Source organism: Echeneis naucrates, chromosome 21 (genome assembly GCF_900963305.1).
Source record: "Echeneis naucrates chromosome 21, fEcheNa1.1, whole genome shotgun sequence".
NCBI classification, from domain to species: domain Eukaryota; kingdom Metazoa; phylum Chordata; class Actinopteri; order Carangiformes; family Echeneidae; genus Echeneis; species Echeneis naucrates.
The window spans coordinates 5,734,683-5,753,816 of record NC_042531.1 but is presented as its reverse complement, the minus strand read 5'-3'; the positions used below and the strand labels follow the sequence as shown (position 1 = coordinate 5,753,816).

The 19,134-nt window shown below is 40.9% G+C and overlaps 1 protein-coding gene across 3 annotated transcripts in view; it reads right to left on the bottom strand.

Moving 5' to 3' along the window:
* cmss1 (cms1 ribosomal small subunit homolog) overlaps nt 1-18,555 on the bottom strand; it is a 29,000-nt gene extending 10,445 nt beyond the window's left edge. For all 3 annotated transcript variants that reach the window (XM_029530370.1, XM_029530371.1, XM_029530372.1), the window contains exon 1: nt 18,473-18,555. In XM_029530370.1, coding sequence (XP_029386230.1) covers nt 18,473-18,512 — 40 coding nt within the window. In that variant the 5' untranslated portion in view covers nt 18,513-18,555. The remainder of the gene's footprint in view (nt 1-18,472) is intronic.
* Between the last annotated feature and the right edge of the window lie 579 nt (nt 18,556-19,134).

Genomic DNA, 19,134 nt, shown 5'->3' with positions numbered 1-19,134 from the left:
GATGTTTGGTTGCTGCTGAGGCAGTAAACAGTGATACTGAACTAAATCTAAAAGAAAAAAGAAAGAAAAAAAAAAAAAAACAAACAGCTAGTAGTCATTGTCTGCTCTTATTTTGTGTTAGTAACACAAACCATCTTTCAGCGCAACAGCATGAAACCACTGACAAGAACCTAATCATGTCACCTGTTTTCACACTTGTGCATGTGTGATACTAATAGACTAGATTCCACTCTTTTCATCAAATTAACCGGACATTGCTTTTAGTTCTGCAGTTAAATTCTCACCTTCAGGTAGTGATCAGCAGCTAGCAGGGGCCAAGCCTGTTCTGACTGTTCAAGAAGGATTATGACTGGTTGTTCACTGTGATTGCAAAGCCTGGATGTCACTCACTACCTAAAAACACTCTCCTAGAAGCCTTAATTCAGAACAGATTACATGGCATTAAAAGAGACATTTTTAGAATAGCTGAAGGTGAATCGTACTCTTTTTCTTGAAGTATCAAACAGCAAAAGCACTTACGAGTGACAAGTAAGTTTGCCAGACACATCACTTATGTGACTCTTGAGATCAGTTATTGATGCTGAAGAAAATTTATTGAAAAAGTCCTCTTCTATAGTTAGCAACAATGTACCTTTAATTGACTAAATAAAATAAATCATCGAACTAAAAAAAAAAAAAAATATATATATATTAATTCAGAAAAAAAGAGTATACCCTCTACAGTAAACTTAAAGCAATAAAATCTCATATAGGGAGCCTCATGAGGTCCAGTGTATTTCTTTAGACCATCAAGCAAGACAATCTGAAAAGTTTACAGACATGGCTAATAAAAACTGCATATACAGGTTACAAAGCTCAACTGATCACAGAACCAGTTTGACAGTGTGCAGAAACAGCTGTAACATCTCCCTCTACCATTTTTAACTTTACTGTTGAATTCTAATTGAATCTCGCCTGTCTGTATGTGTAGAGGTATTGGTTTGGGAAAGAGACCCAATTATTTCAAAGTTTACTTGGAGAACAGCCAGTGCCCTTTTCTGTGGACACGCAAGAAAAAGGGACACTGCCCTGGGTGGCGTTTAGGTAAACAAACAGAGGAGACCTACAACATGTGTTCCAGCCAGCCAGCTGACCATCCTCTGTGGGACAACCCTGGCAAACACTATAAGAATGACTGGCTCAGAGCCAGAATTTAAAAAGGTATTTTCACATGCTTGGCATTGTGTGGGAGTGGGCTTAGACATCAGTATGCATTTGCATGTGTTTGTCTAGACAATTTAAGCACACCAAAGACAGAACAGTCTGAGTCATGTCAGCTGTGTGTGTGTGTGTGTGTGTGTGTGTGTGTGTTGTGTGTTTCGGGGGAGTCAGACCCCATCAACATTAGTCAACTGAAGGCTAAGGGCAAAGAAACGGCGGCGCGTGTCCTGGCTCCACTGCTCACATTAACAGCACTGTCAAACGGGTAGAGTAAAGAAATGTATACACATCTGTGGCCAAGGAAGAGAGACCCCAGGCTACTACCGCAAATATACGCCAGATATCACCAACTTACATCTCTCCTACATGTCTTCATTTTGATCCGTATTAACCTTGGGCTAAACCTACTCCAGCTGACTGATAATGCTCAAACATTTCCTTTCTTGGAATCTGGGCCTGTTGACAAAGAACATAAACACAGTGCAACAGCTTCAGTTTATGTAGTGTAAAAGTGTGCCTGGTGTGTTGTGGGTACTCAGTTTAAAAATACAAGTCCTGCTTACAGAAAGTTTGAAAGTTTAAAAGGGACCTAATGAAAACTCTTTCACAATTGTGTTGAGAGCTTCTATCATTCGTTCCTGTTGCTGCAAACAAGTGGGTCAAAGGAACGCAAGGGCAGCCAAGACAGCGTCATCTGTCTTCCTGATTGATAATGTAAGCGTATATAGAGGAATGGAGAGCGTTTGAGAACATCACACTCTTTCTTTACACACACAAGCCAAGAAAAAAAAAATACTTCGACACAGACGCTTTCCAGTAAGTAAACCAACACTCTCTCTCTCTCTCAGAAGGATTCAATATCCCTAAGATGTTACTGGCTACAATCAGCTAAAGGGCTCACTGTCTGTTTGGTCTGTTTTTCTTGCACAATGTTTATCCTTGATGTACCAGTGTTCGCCTTGTTTACAGAGTTTCAAGGCTGTTCTCAGGCCTCAATGATCATGAGAGATACACAAGGTCTCTGCTTTCCTGTTGAGATACAGGATTTCTAACAAGAAGCAGTAAAAAGTCAGAGACCTTAATCACAATCTAAAAATCATTTCAGTAAAAACAAAACCTCTGGATGTTTAAAAATAATTATCTCATTGCTTTACTTAATTTTCACAAGACAAGAAAACACAAGGATGTTCAGTAATTTATCCAAAGGAACTTGAACAACCAGGGAATAAGAGGTGGTTCCTGGCTTCCATGAGTGTTTGGACTTGAAAAGCAGCACTGAAGAAAAGAGATGACATCATCTTTCACTAATAAGAACCCGCTTGCTGCCCTTCTCTAAATCTGGGATGCAAACATTAAGTCAGAGAGAGCTGGTTAGCTAACACTGTCCAGCTGATGTGATTTGCCACACCCCCCACCCCCCCCACCCATTTGTATTTAGACCTTATGCGGTCAGTAATCAACATCCTACTTTTTGGCAACCTTTGGTCCTTTTGTCTGCCAACCTGACAGTGATTGCTGTAACTGCGCTAAGACTGTGAGATGACATAAGCCTCATACAAAGTAATGCCAGGCGCAGACTTATCTCTTTCAGTAACACCAAGTGTTTTGCCAAGAGGCCTTCTGATTTTGGATTACGCCAGGAAGGTTTACATAATCTGCATCAACCATTGCTTATTAAAGCCACATAACCATTTGTATTGTAAGGACATGATACATGACCTTGTTTGACCTGAGGTTCTAATATCATCTCCTGTCATTTCCTTGGAATAAAGGTGCTCCAGAGAACTGAAACACAGAGGCTTTCCTGCACCTCGACCAGAACCCTAAAAATACCACCTGCTGGGACACCATGCAAAATAAGAGGGAGAGTTGGAGGGACAGGTACACAAGAGATAAACTGTCCCATGACGACCTGCTGTTTCTGCTCAGTATCCTGGAGGGAGAACTACAAGTAGGATGAATTTTTCCCCAAACACTCATGTGAATCTTAAAAAGCATAAATTGACATTGTGATTGAAACAGCTTTACCTTAATATTCACAATGCAATGTTTGTCATGCATGCTAGGCCAGAGATGAGGTAATCACTGTGATGAAATCAGAATCTACAAACTTGGCTCTACTGGGGGCCCACTACGGTTTCAGAAGACCAAAGACGGTGCTTCGAGCGCTCCAGAGAGACTCCCTCCAGGCCCAGCAGGACCACCTGCAGGATGTGTATGAAAAACCAATTGCTAAGGTACCTAAACCAAAAAAAAAAAAAAGACATCCCTGTTGCGTGTCAGACACCATATGGAGAGAAGATCAAATTTAATGAGATGAATGCATTACTGTCTGATGAAGAGAGCATCTAATACTCTTGCATCATTGCACACATTTGTTGTATTAGACTACAGGTGTTAACATGTCTTAGATCTATTCTTTTGCGTTGTTAATGCATTGGTGAACTGATGCAACATTTTCTTATTTTCTACTAATTTCCAAACCTCAGTTTGGTGATCATAATGAATGAAACATTTAAATGAAAACTGATCTCCAGCTGCAGTTTACACATTGGCAGCTCAAAAGATAATGGTGTACAGCTTAATCCATAAACCTTAATGTGTCTGATTTTGGATTGATTTTCATATTTAAAATCTGACATTTAAACCCCATTATTTAGGTTAAACTTGTTGTATATCGTCAACAAGCTGTGCCACTGTGGGGCAAATGTCCAATTTCTCTTGTTTTTGCTTTTTGCACCATGTATCAGTATTGTATTGGTACTGTCAGCTTCACTTGCCAGATTTTCAGACTACGATGACACTTTGTCCTCACTCTGAGTAAAACTTCCCCTGGTCGAGGTACCCTGCCATCTTCTTCACACTCCACTGAATTGTTTCCCTTTTTCCCCTCAGCTTAACGATGTGGTAGAAGCCCAAAGGCGTTCATCCAAAATGATGCTGGAACAGCTTGTAAAGGTGTCCCATTTTCACAGTGGCATTCTACTCAGGCTTGAAGATCAAGAGAGGAGCCACAAGGCTTTTGCGCACAGGAGCAATTGCCTTATTACGCTACAGGAGCAGGACAGAGAAAGGTTGGTGAACCAGTTCTAGAGATTATTATCTATCCAAAAGAAAAAAAAAACAAACAGATTTTTTTATAGTCAGTGCTAAATTTCTAGCCTAATTTGAAACTAGGCTTGTGGAAATGCCCGCTTATGTCTTTCAAAATCCTTCCCCATGTAAAAGAGATGGGGATTTATGGCTAGTGCAGGAGAGGCTTTGGGATTAAAGTATTTCAGCACTGCAACAAGCCCAATCTGAGCGCTGTGACGTACACTTGTGCAGGCTTAGATTCTTTCGTACTATGTTTGTCGGTAATGCTCTTCATGGCTGAGTGATAAGCATAGGCACTGTCGGCTGCGGCATTTCTATGAGACAGTGTATGTGACCTCAAGACTCTTAAACTTACTCCACTCAGACACAGTCCATTACATCCTGGACTTGGTTAGACCTTGTGGCCACCCTGGCTCTGTTCACTCTCCCTTGTAAACACAGAAACATGTACTCACATGGAATTACATGTACGGTCTAAATTGGCACCCTTCAACAATACCACACAGCAAAGACTGAAGCTTTCTTCTAAACTAAGTAAATGGGCTGAGGGTTTGCTGGTGGTTCCCAAATAGAGAGCACATTTAGATGTGGCCTGTGGGTATAGCTAGGTCTAACATGAAGGTGGCCCCTGGTTCTCCTATGCAATTTGAGGCCCACAACAGGGCTGCTGCGCTGAAGTCCTGGGCTGTCTTGGCTCATGTACCATCAGTCCACTCTGTAATCTAGCGGTACACAGACTGGACCCATACTGGGCTTGCAGCCTTGGGAGGAGACTAGTTGTCTGCATCTGTGTGCCAAAGTGAAAACGCTTTACTGATCCACCGCAGGCGCACACACACAATTAAAGACCAAAAATAGTTACGCCAGCAGAGTGATTAAGTTTACTAGAGTTCTGTCTATTCAAATACAACGTGAAAACCCTAAACATGCACACATGAAGGCTCAGTGGTTCATCTTGGCCTAATGATGATTAATACATGAGTAGACAGCATGTCTGTGGTGCCGTGTGAAACTTGTGTGGCTCAAACATTCCTGACTGTTAAAACACAAAGGATTTCCATTTCCCTGCCTGGCCTCCTTCATGAATTCCCTTTCAGAACACGTTTCCCAAATATCACGCTTGACTGTATTTCATGCAGTAAAATGTAACAGGGCTGAAACACTTAATTTAAGCAATTAGTCAAGTCATTTATTAGTTGATTGGAAGAAAACAGCCTTTTTGATTATTAGTAAGTCTTTTTTATTTATTGCCAAGAAATTATTCATATCAAGTTTAAGGGATTTACTGCTTTTCACTTCCTTATACGGCAGTAAACTGATGTCTTCATGTTTATGATCAGCCAATTTAAGCTATTCTCTCTCTGAGCATTTTAAAGGCCTAACCATTGACCAAATATTCTGGGTTAGGGTTAGGGTTAAAAATCTTGAGAATAATTAAAATATTTTAAACTTTTATGCTTTAAACTAACCTAGCTCTGTAATGTCTGAACTGTGGTCAATGAGCAAAATTGAGGGTGTAGTTGAAACTAGAGGAAAACAACTACCTTCAAAGTTTCATATAATTTTCACATTTTGCCTCGTGTGAGCTGATTTCAGACCTTTAACTTTTTCGACAAGCATCCAGGTTTATGTTAATAAGTGACTCTACATTGCTAGCAGGCATGAGAATGGATGGTTGTTTGCTTCTGTATGTTGGCCCTGTGATAGACTGGCGACCTGTCCAGGGTGTACCCTGCCCTCAGGCAATGTAAAGTAGATAATGGATGGATATTTATTTAGCACAGCTGAATTCCCATTACCGCTGTTCTCATTTACACACTTTTCTGTGCTTGTCAGAAAATGGAAAAGATGAGTGAAGTCTGCCCAGTTAAGAGTATATGTTAAACTGCATTTACATCCAAACTATTCCCACAGTTGTTCGACTGCACTGCCAAAATCCTGATTCTGTAACCCTGAAGGCTTCTGACAAAAATCACAAACAAAAGTTAATGACTGTGTTTGGCTTTCATGTGGGTAACAAACTGCTGTTTCTCCTCCATGCCACTCTCTGAACAGAGAAACAGAAAGGGGTTTGCGTTTCACTTACAGAGCAGCACTGGCAACTTTCTTGGAACGTAGCAAACATTTGTCCAGAAAGTTGCTGTTTTTTTTTTTTAAAAAAAAGTTACTAAAACGGTCTTAAAAAAAAGGAAAATTTGTAAATGACCCCTGATGACATTGTACAAAATGTATGTTCAAATAAAATCAACAGCCACGTAAAGTCCAGTATTTGGCCAACAAATAGTGTTAACTTCATCACAGAGTAAACTGGTCGGCTCCTCACTGCACACGCGAAATCAATCTCAGTCTCCCTTTGCATTACATATTTATATTTGCTCTGAGACACAGATGAAAAATATTTCATATTTCCCTTCATTGCATTCCCAACTGCCCTTCCTTGAGCTTGGTGAAAATAGGTTTAAGCTGAGTCAATGCTTGCATTTATCCACAGGGTAAACAACACCCTGCACATGGTGATACGCCTGTCCCTTTCATCCCCCTTGCCATCCTCTCTTTCTTACATCTTGCTCTGCAGTAGCCTAAATATTTAACTGAAAGAATTTCCACTCCTACTCCAAATCCTCTTCAACTATCTTTCAACCTCCCTCACCGCTACTTTTCAAAGCGTATGCTCCGAGTCAAGAGAGCCACTTAAAATCAACACATTTCCCTGAAAAAGATACTCCACAAGGTGTCATGTGCAGAGCAGATGACCCGTTTAAGCTGTGAAGTGTTCTGTGAATTCCAGTCACGGCATATAATCATTTTATGCCATAATATGATCCCTGTTGCGTGTCAGAGGATGATTACATCTGCACATAACAATGCAGCAATCTGATTGCTCCGACCTCAGCTTTCCGAACATGCTCTATACCTGCATGTGTTTCCTATGGTCTGTCATTGATCTGACAGCATCTTAGCATTAACCACACACACATGTTCAACCTACAAAAGACATCCATGCTTTCATTTGTCCTTTTGAGCTCTTAAATCACACACTTCACAGACTCTTAGGCTACACCCACAAACCACTTTTAATCCCATCATGTCTTCACTTCCCAACTGATGTGGCCCTTTCCAAAGTGCATCATCAATCAGTGCTACAGATGTAGGAAAGGAATATACATGATCTTCAAATGACTAAGATAACCATGCTAACAATTCTGTCTGGCTGTACATCTACAGTGATTGCTAAAGTCAGTATGTGACACTGTGACAATGATAAAACACTTATTCTAAACACATTCAATGTTTACACAACATTGGTAATCATCACTAAAGCAGCCGGTAGGAATGTCATTAGAGCTGCGGGTATCTGGTCTACTGTATTATTGGAGACATTTCAATTCTAACCTGATGAAAATGCTAAATTTAAAGTAAAGGAGGAGATGAATATCTGTAACAAATTTAGTGGCAAACCATGAAATAGTCCTCCAGATATTTCCCTTAAAACCACAAACACTAACCTCATAGAGGGACTAAACAAAAAATTAAGGGGATCTTAATCACCAACATAATTCACATTCATGCTCTGCTGACTGTGAATGTATAGCAATTCATGGCAACTGATTGGGTATTGGTTGAGAGATCATGGCTAAGACGCAAAAAAAACCCTCTCTGGCTTGGATAACCATTGTACGAGAAAAGATTTTGTAGACTTTGCTCAATGAAAAAGGACGAGGTAAACTTGGCTTTGCAGTAGTGGAAACCTACAGCTGTTCTGGCCATCCCTTACTCTCAAACGTATCTACCATCTGCCCGTTCAGCCAAAAAGTTGTCAGAGGAAGATCTCCTTTAATTTACCATAGGAGTTTGGCAGTGCATCACCTCAGAACAGTGGTGACTACAAGCTGTTGGGTAGCTGCACTGTCTTATACAACTAGAGGACTTGTCCTGAGTAGCAGCTTAAAAAAAAAAGAAAAAAGGAAAAGAACAAACAAAAAAGGGCAGTATCTCTAAATTATACCCTTGGTTGAAAATAAGAGCCACGACAACAAGAGGGAAGATTGCTCCTTTCACATAAAGGGGAATATTACATATCGGCAATGTTTGAGGGTTTTCTTGGAAATGCCTCGAGGAATTTGATGTTGCTTGTAATTGAGGACAAATGGTTCAGATGCCAGCCCCTCCTCTAAAGGACTTCATGAACTCTGGTTTGGGAGTTGGTCCCATAGATAGGAATTACAAGGAATGAGGAGGAATTTTCTCTCACATCCCAAACAAGCAGAACATCTTATTTTACTGAGACTTTTCCCTAAAAAGTAGAGTCTTTAGGATCAAGTCAGAATAATCATGCAACTTCATTTATTTCCCACACTCTCGCATGCTGGAACCCATTGTTGATATTCAATTTGCTAGTGGTTTGGGTAAAAAGTGGCAAGACCAATTTCTGAAAGTTAAAGGTGTATGAACATTGTCTTTCGCTCTATAAATAAAACAATGTGGACTAACAATGCTTGAATCACTTTTTTTTCCAATGCCAATATCACAGACTATCCTAAAGTAGCCCCTATTATTGTTTGAGACAGCTTCAGTTTTAACTAGAAGTTTTGTTTAGTGATGCGATGGAACTGAGGTGCTATAACGCAATAAAATTCAATAGCAACATAACTTACGGCCTGTAAAGGTTGAATGAGAATATCAACAAAATATAACTTTCCACAGAACTTTTAAGAGCCCTACCATAACTAAGAAGATTATTCAAAATTAAATGAACGTCATTACAAAGCTTAAAAACATTTAAATGAAATGTTTTCTAACAGCAATGTCTGTGCTTGTGAACATAAATTTCTAAAAAGTTAAGTTTCAGTGTGTCTTGTAAGCTGCTTTACAAATTCTTGTGCAGTGACAACAGGACACAGGGGAAACAGTTCTCCTTTTAATTGAGGGCTAGATGGGATTGCTTGACAGAAAGAAATACCACCAGCCGCATATTTCACAGTTAAAGCTGGACCTATGAGCCACGGTGCTAGTAAGTGATCCCCGAGGGGAAATATGCAGACCTGTCTGTGAGTTTTGTACTGCAGCAATGGTATTACTTTCGTCTAACAAACCAAAATATCATTTATTTTTCCATTATAACTTTTGTCATTCTTGTTGTGACACACAAGACAATCAGTAAGAATAATAAGAGCGTCTGTCATCTCTGCTTGCTCCACTGAACACATAGATTTATCTGAGTAATACCACAGAGGAGCACAGGGATACTAAAGAAATTGATGGTGCCACAAGAAAAGTCACTAGCAAGAGAAAAAAAATCCATAAATCTATGTTTTGAAGTGAAAAGGTAGGGTGAGAAACAAAATGACATGAAGAGAACAAGATCGAGAAGGGGTGACAGTAAGAGCGAGAGTGAAAGAGACATATGGATGTAATTGAGGACCACTGAACTGATGATGTCATCCCCCAGTCAGGTTATCAGGCCCCAGGCAAAGCAGCTACGACTCACAAAACATGTCTTACAAAAACATCTGAGAACATCTCTCACACGCACACACGCACGCACACACACTCTCTCACACCCCAAGTTTGCATGCTTCAAGATGTGCAGGGCAGTCTAAGTTAGGCCTGGTGCTTATGAAGCAAAGTTAACGTGTTTGCTCAGGCTAATCCTACAAACTGAGAGTGTTGGCCTTTCAAGTTTGAACTGTGATGTGAAGCTTTAGTTTTCTTTGTGTGTGCATACACACACACTCTGTCCTTCCCATTAGCCTCTTTGGCATGGCTACACGATGACCTCATCTGGAATGGGCTGGACTCCAGTACACACACACACACACACACACACACACACACACACACAAAGTATAGCTGTACCGTCCCATATAAGGACTTGCTGATGATGTAATGGGCGCCACTGACTGCAAGTGAGACTCCGTGTGCAGAGCACTTCTCATAATGTTTGGTTTTCCGGATGGAATGTCCACATCACTGGGATCTCCGGGAAAGACAGAAGTGAAAGAGTAGAGACAATTTATTCTCTGAGGATTTTAAAGAACAGGAGGCCAACAGCACAGCAAAGGTAGGAACATCAGAAAGAAAAATGTGCATTTAGAAATATATGTCACTATGGAAACTTTGCTTTGTGACTGCAAGATGAGCCTTTATGGATTAAATTAAAAACTACTGGGTAATTCTGCATTGATGGACTGTCTTGTAATGTCTTTTGGAAACCCAAAAAGACATTTCGAAAAGGTAGCTCTATATTTAAAGGGCATTAATCTAAATTTCTCTAAGGACTTAAAAACTGAAAATCTACGGCCTTTGATTGGCAACTCTTTGCAGTGCTTGCTTTCTAAAAGAAACAACAGGATTATATATAAAAACATTGAGGTTATGTAGTGCAGGCTATTCATCTATACATTGCAGCAATAGACTATAATTTTCCAGACTTCTCCAGTACATTCAGAACATCAAACCTTTGTAATTACACTAAAACTGTATTTTAGTGTAAAAAACTACATGCCCCAAATTTTAAATTTCTCATTGTTAATTTAAAAACCTGAAGCACATGTGAATATCTCACTTTAGGGGAAAAAATGTAATCATGCAAGAAGCATTAACATATAAATATGCATCTCCAAGACATCAGGTCAGTACTGTGAATACACTCACTATGTATCACTTGTGAGAAACTAAAAAATATTATTTCAATAGGGAAAAAAAATCCACAGGAGAGAGATCACGCTCAAGTGTCCCTCTCTTGCAATAATACGATGAACTGCATTTGTACAGTGCTGGTACGTGTCTGTGGGAACGTGAGGAGTGACAGCACTTGGTAAATGTTGCCAATCTGTAATTACTTATGGAACACGAGGGGGATTCTTGACTCGTAGCTGGAAACGGGGAAGCATCTGAGGCGCGCGGAGGGAGGGTGATTGGATGCGATGTTGAGGGTACTCAAGAGTAGAGGAACTTCTTAATTAACAAACACTCCCTGCCAAGGGACCATCTGCCATTCTAGTCAACACAACCTACAGAACCCTGACTAGAGAGAACATGAAAATACATGGAGTACTCTACATGTGTTAGGGTTAACAGGTAGCCAGAGAAACAAATGATTGTGTGTACACAGATATATCTACAAAAGGGAAAAGAAAGCATCTTTTCCCTTTGCTAAATTTAACTGGGTAGGGCATTATCATTAAAATTCCTCTGCAAATGAAAATAAATGTTTATGCTGGAAATAGATTACTTCAAGTTATTTGCGTTTAAAACTTGCAACCAAAAGGTTAAGCATAAACACTTCAAAGAGTCCTTAGAGGCTGAAAAGGAGTAAATTACGCAATAAAACCAGGCCACAAGATGTTTGACATCAACGTCATTTGTTTTTCTTTACAGACTCAAGCTTCTGATTATAAAGGAAAGAGAATACCAGGAAATAAAAGAGAAGATAAATGAAAGAGAAGTATCTGTTCTAAAAGGGGAGCTGACCAAACTGAAGGCTTTTGCACTGCTTCTTGTAAATGAGCAACAGAGTCTGACTGAGCTGCTGGAAGAACAGAGGCGTCGTGTTGAACAACTGACCGCCATCACTGACCACATCAAGCAGGACGTCGGGGCTGCTTATGCCAGGGCAAAAAAGGAGGAGCTCAAATCTCTGCATCTGGAGGTGGAGCACCAAAACCAAGTTTCCATCCTCAACCAAAGCCAGAACAACATGACAGCACCAAGTCTGCTGTCAGAGGTGGAGGTACTGAGGAGAAGGGTGGTGGAAATGGAAGGGAAAGATGAAGAGCTGATACGCATCGGGGACCAGTGTCGAGACCTGGACCGCAGATTAGCGAGAGAGATCAGCTACTGCCGCAGCGTGAAGGCTGAGGTGGATAACCTTAGTAAAAGAATCAGTGAATTGGACCGGATAGAGGAAGCTTTACTTCTGAGCAAACAGGACTGCAGCACTCTGAAGTGCAGCTTAGAAAGAGAGAAAGAGGTGAGCAAGATGCTGTCGGCTGAGCTTGACACTATGAAAACCAGGGTGAGAGAGCTAGAGGCTGTTGAAGGCCAAATGGAAAAGAGTGAAATGACAATTAAACAGGACCTAGCCAAGCTCAGGTCACTGACCGTAGCTTTGGTGGAGGAAAGAAAAACCATGGCAGAGAGGCTGCGGCAGGCTGAGGAAAAACTCAACAGGAAAGAGGGCAAAAGAAATGAGCAAACCAATTTGGCAACAATGACTGAAAGACTGAGGGAGGAGAGGCAGCAGGCACTGAGGTCTCAAGCGGATTTAGAGGAAAGATTTAAAAGCATAGCGGAAGAAAAAGATGAAGTCCAACAGAGACTACAAATGGAGGAGGGGAGGAACATCGAGCTGCAGAATAAAATAACCATCATGAAGAAAAGGTTGCAGATCTTGGAAAATAGGAAAGAAAAAGAGGAGAAGCACTCACACTGCTCTGTTCAAAACAACACAAACCATCACTGCCAAACAGAGGACAACAAGGTCAAAGACCTGACACAGGAACTAGACAGGCTGAGAAAGAGACTCCGGGACAAGGAGGTCTTGGAGGGAGAACTGTTTAAGGTGGAAGAGGACTTTGAGTCCCTGGAGAAAAGGTTCAAAGATGAACAGAGGAGGGCCCAGGCTCTGACAGAAGAGCTAGAGGTGGCAAAGAGAGAGCTTTCCAGGTATGAACAGGCTGAGAAGCAGGAGGTCAACCAGGAACACCTTCTCCTTTGCCGTCTCCAGAAGGAGCAAGTTAAGTCCAGACTGTTGTCCAGAGAAGTTGATATCCTAAAGGAGAAGCTCCAGAAGCTGATGGTGACGGACGAGTCCATCTGCAGAGTGCAGACTGATCACTCCTCGCTGCAGAATAAACTCAAACAACAAGAAGCGAGGAACAGAGAGCTGGCCAGAGAGATGAAAGAGCTGAGTAGTGAGCTAGACAGATACAGACGAATCAAGAATCAGACACCTGGTGCTAACAGAAAACTCTTTCCAGAGCCCCTTCACACCACAAAAGAGGTTCAAACTGAGCCAGCAGACGGCCTGCCCACCGACTACAGTGAGCCCAGTGAAAAATTCGATGAAGAAAATGATGACAAGGACCCAAACCACAATGCCCAAGTGATAAACAGAAGAAGCTCTCTTGTCAACAACCTTAACAGTTTGAACAGTGCAAACAACAACGTAAGCCAGTACAGCAGCCACCCAGCCAATGGCATAGATATGCACCAAACGGTTAATGGAGAAGTGATGATGCTAACACACACACCAGGGCAGCCCTTGCACATCAAGGTAACGCCACATCATATACTCAACACAGCCACACTCGAAATTAGCAGCCCCACTGGAGACACAGGGACATCCTACACCAGCACAGCTGTTATTCCAACAACCTCAGCCTCACCCAAGCAGAGAATTACCATCATTCAAAATTCAGGTCTGCCAGCAGTTAACACAAAGACCCCCCCTTCGAGCCCCGATCACACCATCTCCCCACTTCAGGGCACAACCATCACTCGGCTGTTAAGCCCCAATTCATCACGCTCTGTCACACCTGACCACAGCAGCTCCCCCATTCAGATAGTAACAGTCAGGACCTGCTCTCCAGAGCCAACTGAGGCTTCAAACCAGGCGGTCTTCAGCAAGACACCAGAGTGGCAGAACAGCTGGCAGCATCAGAAGTCCAATAATACAGACACAAGTCCCAGTGTCATCACCACGGATGATAATAAGATCCATATCCATCTGGGGAGCCCGTATATCCAGTCTCTGAATGGTCTGACTAACAGCCTCCCACAGCCCGTAGGACCGTACTATCTTCGACACGAGCAAAGGACTCAAGTACTCGCCAATGGCTGTCATGTCAAAGGCGCTGGCAAGATAACAAGTAGCATTACTATATCCCCCGCTACCTCTCCAGCCTCACACTCCTCAAATATTACAGTAAGTGGCCTTTGTGATTAGGTGGCTAAATATGTATATTCTGAACACACAGTTTCCAGTGGGAGTCCTGGACTAGACAGAATTTGTTATATTTGGCAACGATGACCATTTAAATGCTTTATATTGTTCTACAAGAGCATTTGTTAAACCCAGTCTAATGAGTGTGTACATAGACTCAATGACCTTAACAGTCCTTTGTGTATGTCTAGGGCCTGTTCAACAGCTAAGTGAGATATCACCACAACCACATGTGTTATGATTTTCATGCCTTTCTGTTTCATTTTTGTTCATTTTTCTGTTCATTAAAAGATCAAATGTCCTGCTATTACTTTTGTTTTTATAATATCATGGTATCAAGCTATAGTTGCTAGAAAAGTGTTTGAATTAAGGAAGATTATTGATACACAAATGTAGTGGTCTACTGTCCCACAAATTCACACTCTGTGTGTGTGAATAACCCAAATCAAATGCAGTCTCGTGGTGTTATGCTGCCACAGTCCACTTAGCGAACTCCTTCGGTTTGATGGTGAATGCACAGCCAAAAATCTTGTGAGTCAAGAAAACATTATATCCATTTTCAACTTTAACATCAGATTTTTCCCTAATATTTAAGCAAACCTTCAAGGTAATGTACTCTCTTAGTCACTTATACATCCACTGTGGGCCCAGCACCTCCTCCCTACCATACTTCTCAATGCAGATATAAAGAATACAAATTGTTGATGCATAATTTTATAGGAGGTAAAGCCACAAATGTTTGGGCTGATTTGTTAGCTTTATGAACATTTCATTTAAAATGATCCTGTAAAATATACCTCAGTCTTAAACCATATACATGACTTGTTGGAAAACATTCTGCCCAACCTTCACTTCTTAAAACTGCTCTGTGAGTCATGCAGTCCAGAATCCAGAATATTAAAAGGTAAGATTGACACAGCTGCCAAAGGTAATGGAAAATTAATAGATTGAACAAATTATAGCTGAAACAAGAATGTGACCATCCCTGAAGGTGAGCACACTCATGAGCAACACGAAGAACAAATTCTATATGTGAAAATGTAGTCTCTGTGTCCACCATCTAAGATAACAAAAACATATATATTAAAATGAATGCATCTTCATTTATGTAAGTCCATTGTTTAAATAAAATTAGGACAAGTATGAGGGCATTCATATATTTAAGCCACCCTCGCCCCCCCTCAGAAAAAAAAAAACAAAACAAAAAAAACAGTAACCATCATATCAACTTTTTAAAAGGTCAGCACAACAAAATATACAGTTACTTAGTGTGTCAAAAATACATGCCCACAAACATTTGACTCGTAAATAGTTTTACAAAAGAAAATCTATCTCACTGCCAAAACTGGTGTGTTGCCATCTGAATAACAAACCAGCAGACAGTATTTGGGGATATCATAATGTCTGCTATGGTAGGAGAGGCTGAGAAAGACAACATAGCAGGTATATGATGAAATATGAAAAACAGAGAAACATTAAACACCCTGACATCATCAGTTGGCAAGGTGAAAGGCAGAGGATGCATTTGATTACTCTTTGGCCCAGGCCCAAGCCTGAATGAGGCCCTCATGAGAATCTCTCATCCGTGTGAGCATTGAGCCGCAAGACCAATCACCATGAACGGCATACTGCTTCTCACAAATATCTGCTTCATTCTTGAAACTTCAAACCCAATCCCATGCTCTACCTAACCGACTTCAGCTCTCCTTTTCCGTCTTGTCAATATTCAGTCAGCCTCAAAGCCATTTCTGTCAAGCATTTCTGTGATACAAATGCGAGGCAAAGATGGGTTGTCAGTGAGGTTAAAGAGGCCAACCCAGAAAAAGAAACACAAATCACACAAATCACCTGATAGGAAAAGAAAATGGGTTGATATAAGTAATCGGATATAAGCCTGAGTCTCAAATGTTGCAGTCAAAACATTCAAATGATATACAACAATCAAGGTATTGATTCATATTATCATAGTATAATTTTATAATGTATTCAGGTTCCACAACTAACTATAAGTTTACACTAGCTGGTCATCTGTGGCCACAAGATATCAAAACCGATGTCCCATAAGTTGCAAATCAGATATTTTCTTTTTTGATTATTCTTTTGCACCAAGAGCTGCTACCAGGAAATTTTTTCTTATCAAGTGAACAACGCTGGCGTTTCATTAATAATATTATAAAAAATACGCATTACAGACTAAATTGTAAACACATTTTCCTCATCATAAAATTGTGGACCAGGGATTTATTTTCCTTGGCAAATGCAAGATGACTAAATGACACATATTCATCACAAATGAACATTCTTTTGGCCTCTACATTCAGTTGCGCAAGTATGAAAAAATAAACCCACCAACCCTAACCCCACATTAAGGAAATTTTGAAAAACAAATGCTTTCCCAGGAAGCAATGTGTGGACTGTCAGTAGCAGATGTTTCAATGGAGTACAGCAAATCAACTTTAATAATCACAGACAGGGGAGAAAGTAAGAGTCTCCTCAGTAAGTCATCTGCACTGTTTGTGCTGATGAGACATCAGCCTGATTACTGCAGACAGCTGTTAGCTAGCGTTAGCTCTCCTGTTGGCACACACATTGTACTCAACTTGCAGGGCCTCACAAATTTTAGCTATGCAACAAACACAAACAGAACTCAGATCAATGCATGATGTGCTTTTAAGTGTGATCTTTAGATTCAATATTGGAGTCAAAACAGGCTTGTGCAACTCAATTTACACAAAGTAGACAAATAATACCTTCTGCAGCCCAAAATGGAGTACTGATATGATGCAAACTGATTTGATTGATTCTAAGAATTGATAGTAGATAGTAATAATCATGATTATTCAGATTTTTTTTTTCCAGCATTAATCCCAAAAAGCCATGGCTACATAAGGCTAGAAAGCCCAATGCAGGGAGCAAAAACAACAAACCAGCCCTCCTGCCAAGATGGACCATGATATCATCAATGTAAATCCACATGACCATGGCTTACAACGCTATCCAATGGCTAAAGTATGCTGTACCAGGTTCTAAAAAGTAAGCCATGTATTTTGTGCAGCGCTACCACAGCTTTACACAAACAGCAAACCCCTTCGACGAAGGAAAATAAAAATAAATCGCCAGAGGTGAACATCTGTTGAACTAAGCCTGACAGATAGTTATGCCTCTTTTCTCTAATCAGATTCCTCTGGGGTCGCTGCAGAAGCCTCATTCAACAAGGATTCCCAGGACTGAAGGATACGAAGCAGTGTAAATCTCAACTCAGGACAGAAAAACAGAAAAATGACCTGAGAATGCCCAATACGCAACTAAAACCACACCATGCTTACTCTCTGATGTTCCAATTTAAATGCTTTCATTGCAAAAAAACAAGAAACAAAACTGAGTATATGGAAGAACTTTTATGTAGAGAATGTAGAAGCGGGAAGCTGCAGCAAGAAAAAATGAATGAACAATAATAAAGCCTTGGACGAATAAAATATATGCAACCTCATGAGAGTGGTAACATTGAATTTTTCTACCAAATGAATCACAAGTGTAGACGGTAATGTGTTGGAAAATGCAGTGTGTGGTACTGAACTTTACTACATTATACAGAGGGCTTTTGTCTACTTTCCCTGATGGGAGGAGGTCAAAGTAAAAGAAACTTCAATACCTGGTGATAAATACACTTGTTCAAACTTTGCTGGACAACAGAATCGGATCAGTCGTCCTGACAGCACATGAGTGCCCTCTATTGGTTTACATGACAAAATGGAGACATACAGGGTGTGGGGGGGGCTTTCTGCGTTGACAGACGGGTATGGGGGGATAAATGCAGAGAGCTCTGATGTGGAAGAGTCCAGTCCTGCACTGGAGGTGTCAGAGAAAAGGTTAACAATGACGTCACTCCGCCCCCTCACACACAAACACACGTGTGTTCATGACAACATGTGCCACAAACGCCAACTTCCCCCGGCATGGAGCCGCAGGTAAGCCATTCACACACGTACTGCTGTTTTGTGTTTCCACGCCCCCCCCCCCCCTTTGAAAGTTATTTTAAAGTAAAATGTGCAGAAACTCGCCGGCTAACAAACTTTAGCTCACTGCTAAGCTAGCGCCAGCTAGCCCAAAGCTAACGTTAAAAACGCGCTTTTCGGGGAGCAAAGCACAAACCTCCCGGACAACGAGTGTCAGAAACACTTAAATATTAAAAGGTGATGGGAGCTAATTAACAACGAATGAATGAATTACCATCCTGCTGCCACCACTCGTCGCCCAAGTCGTCTCCCATTTTCTCGAGCCGGCTGTTTGTCCAATCTAAATCTGCCGCTGAGCGAGCATGGCGGCGGTGCGTTCAGGAGCAGCATGTTTAAAACAAGGCGTGTGAATGAAAACATTACCCAGATACCCCCCCCCCAAATAAATAAATAAATAGATAAAAATAAATGAGGAGACTATGGTATCACATTAACTGTATAAAATGGTAAACGTTAGTGCGTATGTTTGTGTGTGTGTGTGTTAACACAATTTTACGTTTGCGTCTTTTTTTTTTCGTGATTACATTCAAAGCATCTCGCTCGATTTTTTTTTTTAATGGCTAGATGGCATTAAAATAAAGTTTTGTCCCAAATAATTTAGATTCTGTATGCAGGGTCACATGATCCATCAGACTGAAGAACAGCTGGGCCTGAATGGAGTCCTGATCTCAACATCATGGGGCAACTCTGAGATTACAGAGGAGCATGGACACACTGGGTCAGTCTAAATCTACAAAAAAACTGTGCCAAATTCCCCAGGATGCTTAAAAAAAGTCTGCCTCCCAAGTAAATTAAGGCAAAGGGTGTGGCTGTGACTCTGACATGCACACATGCTTCTCATGCTGCAAATATTTTTATAGTCCTCACCGTGAGAAA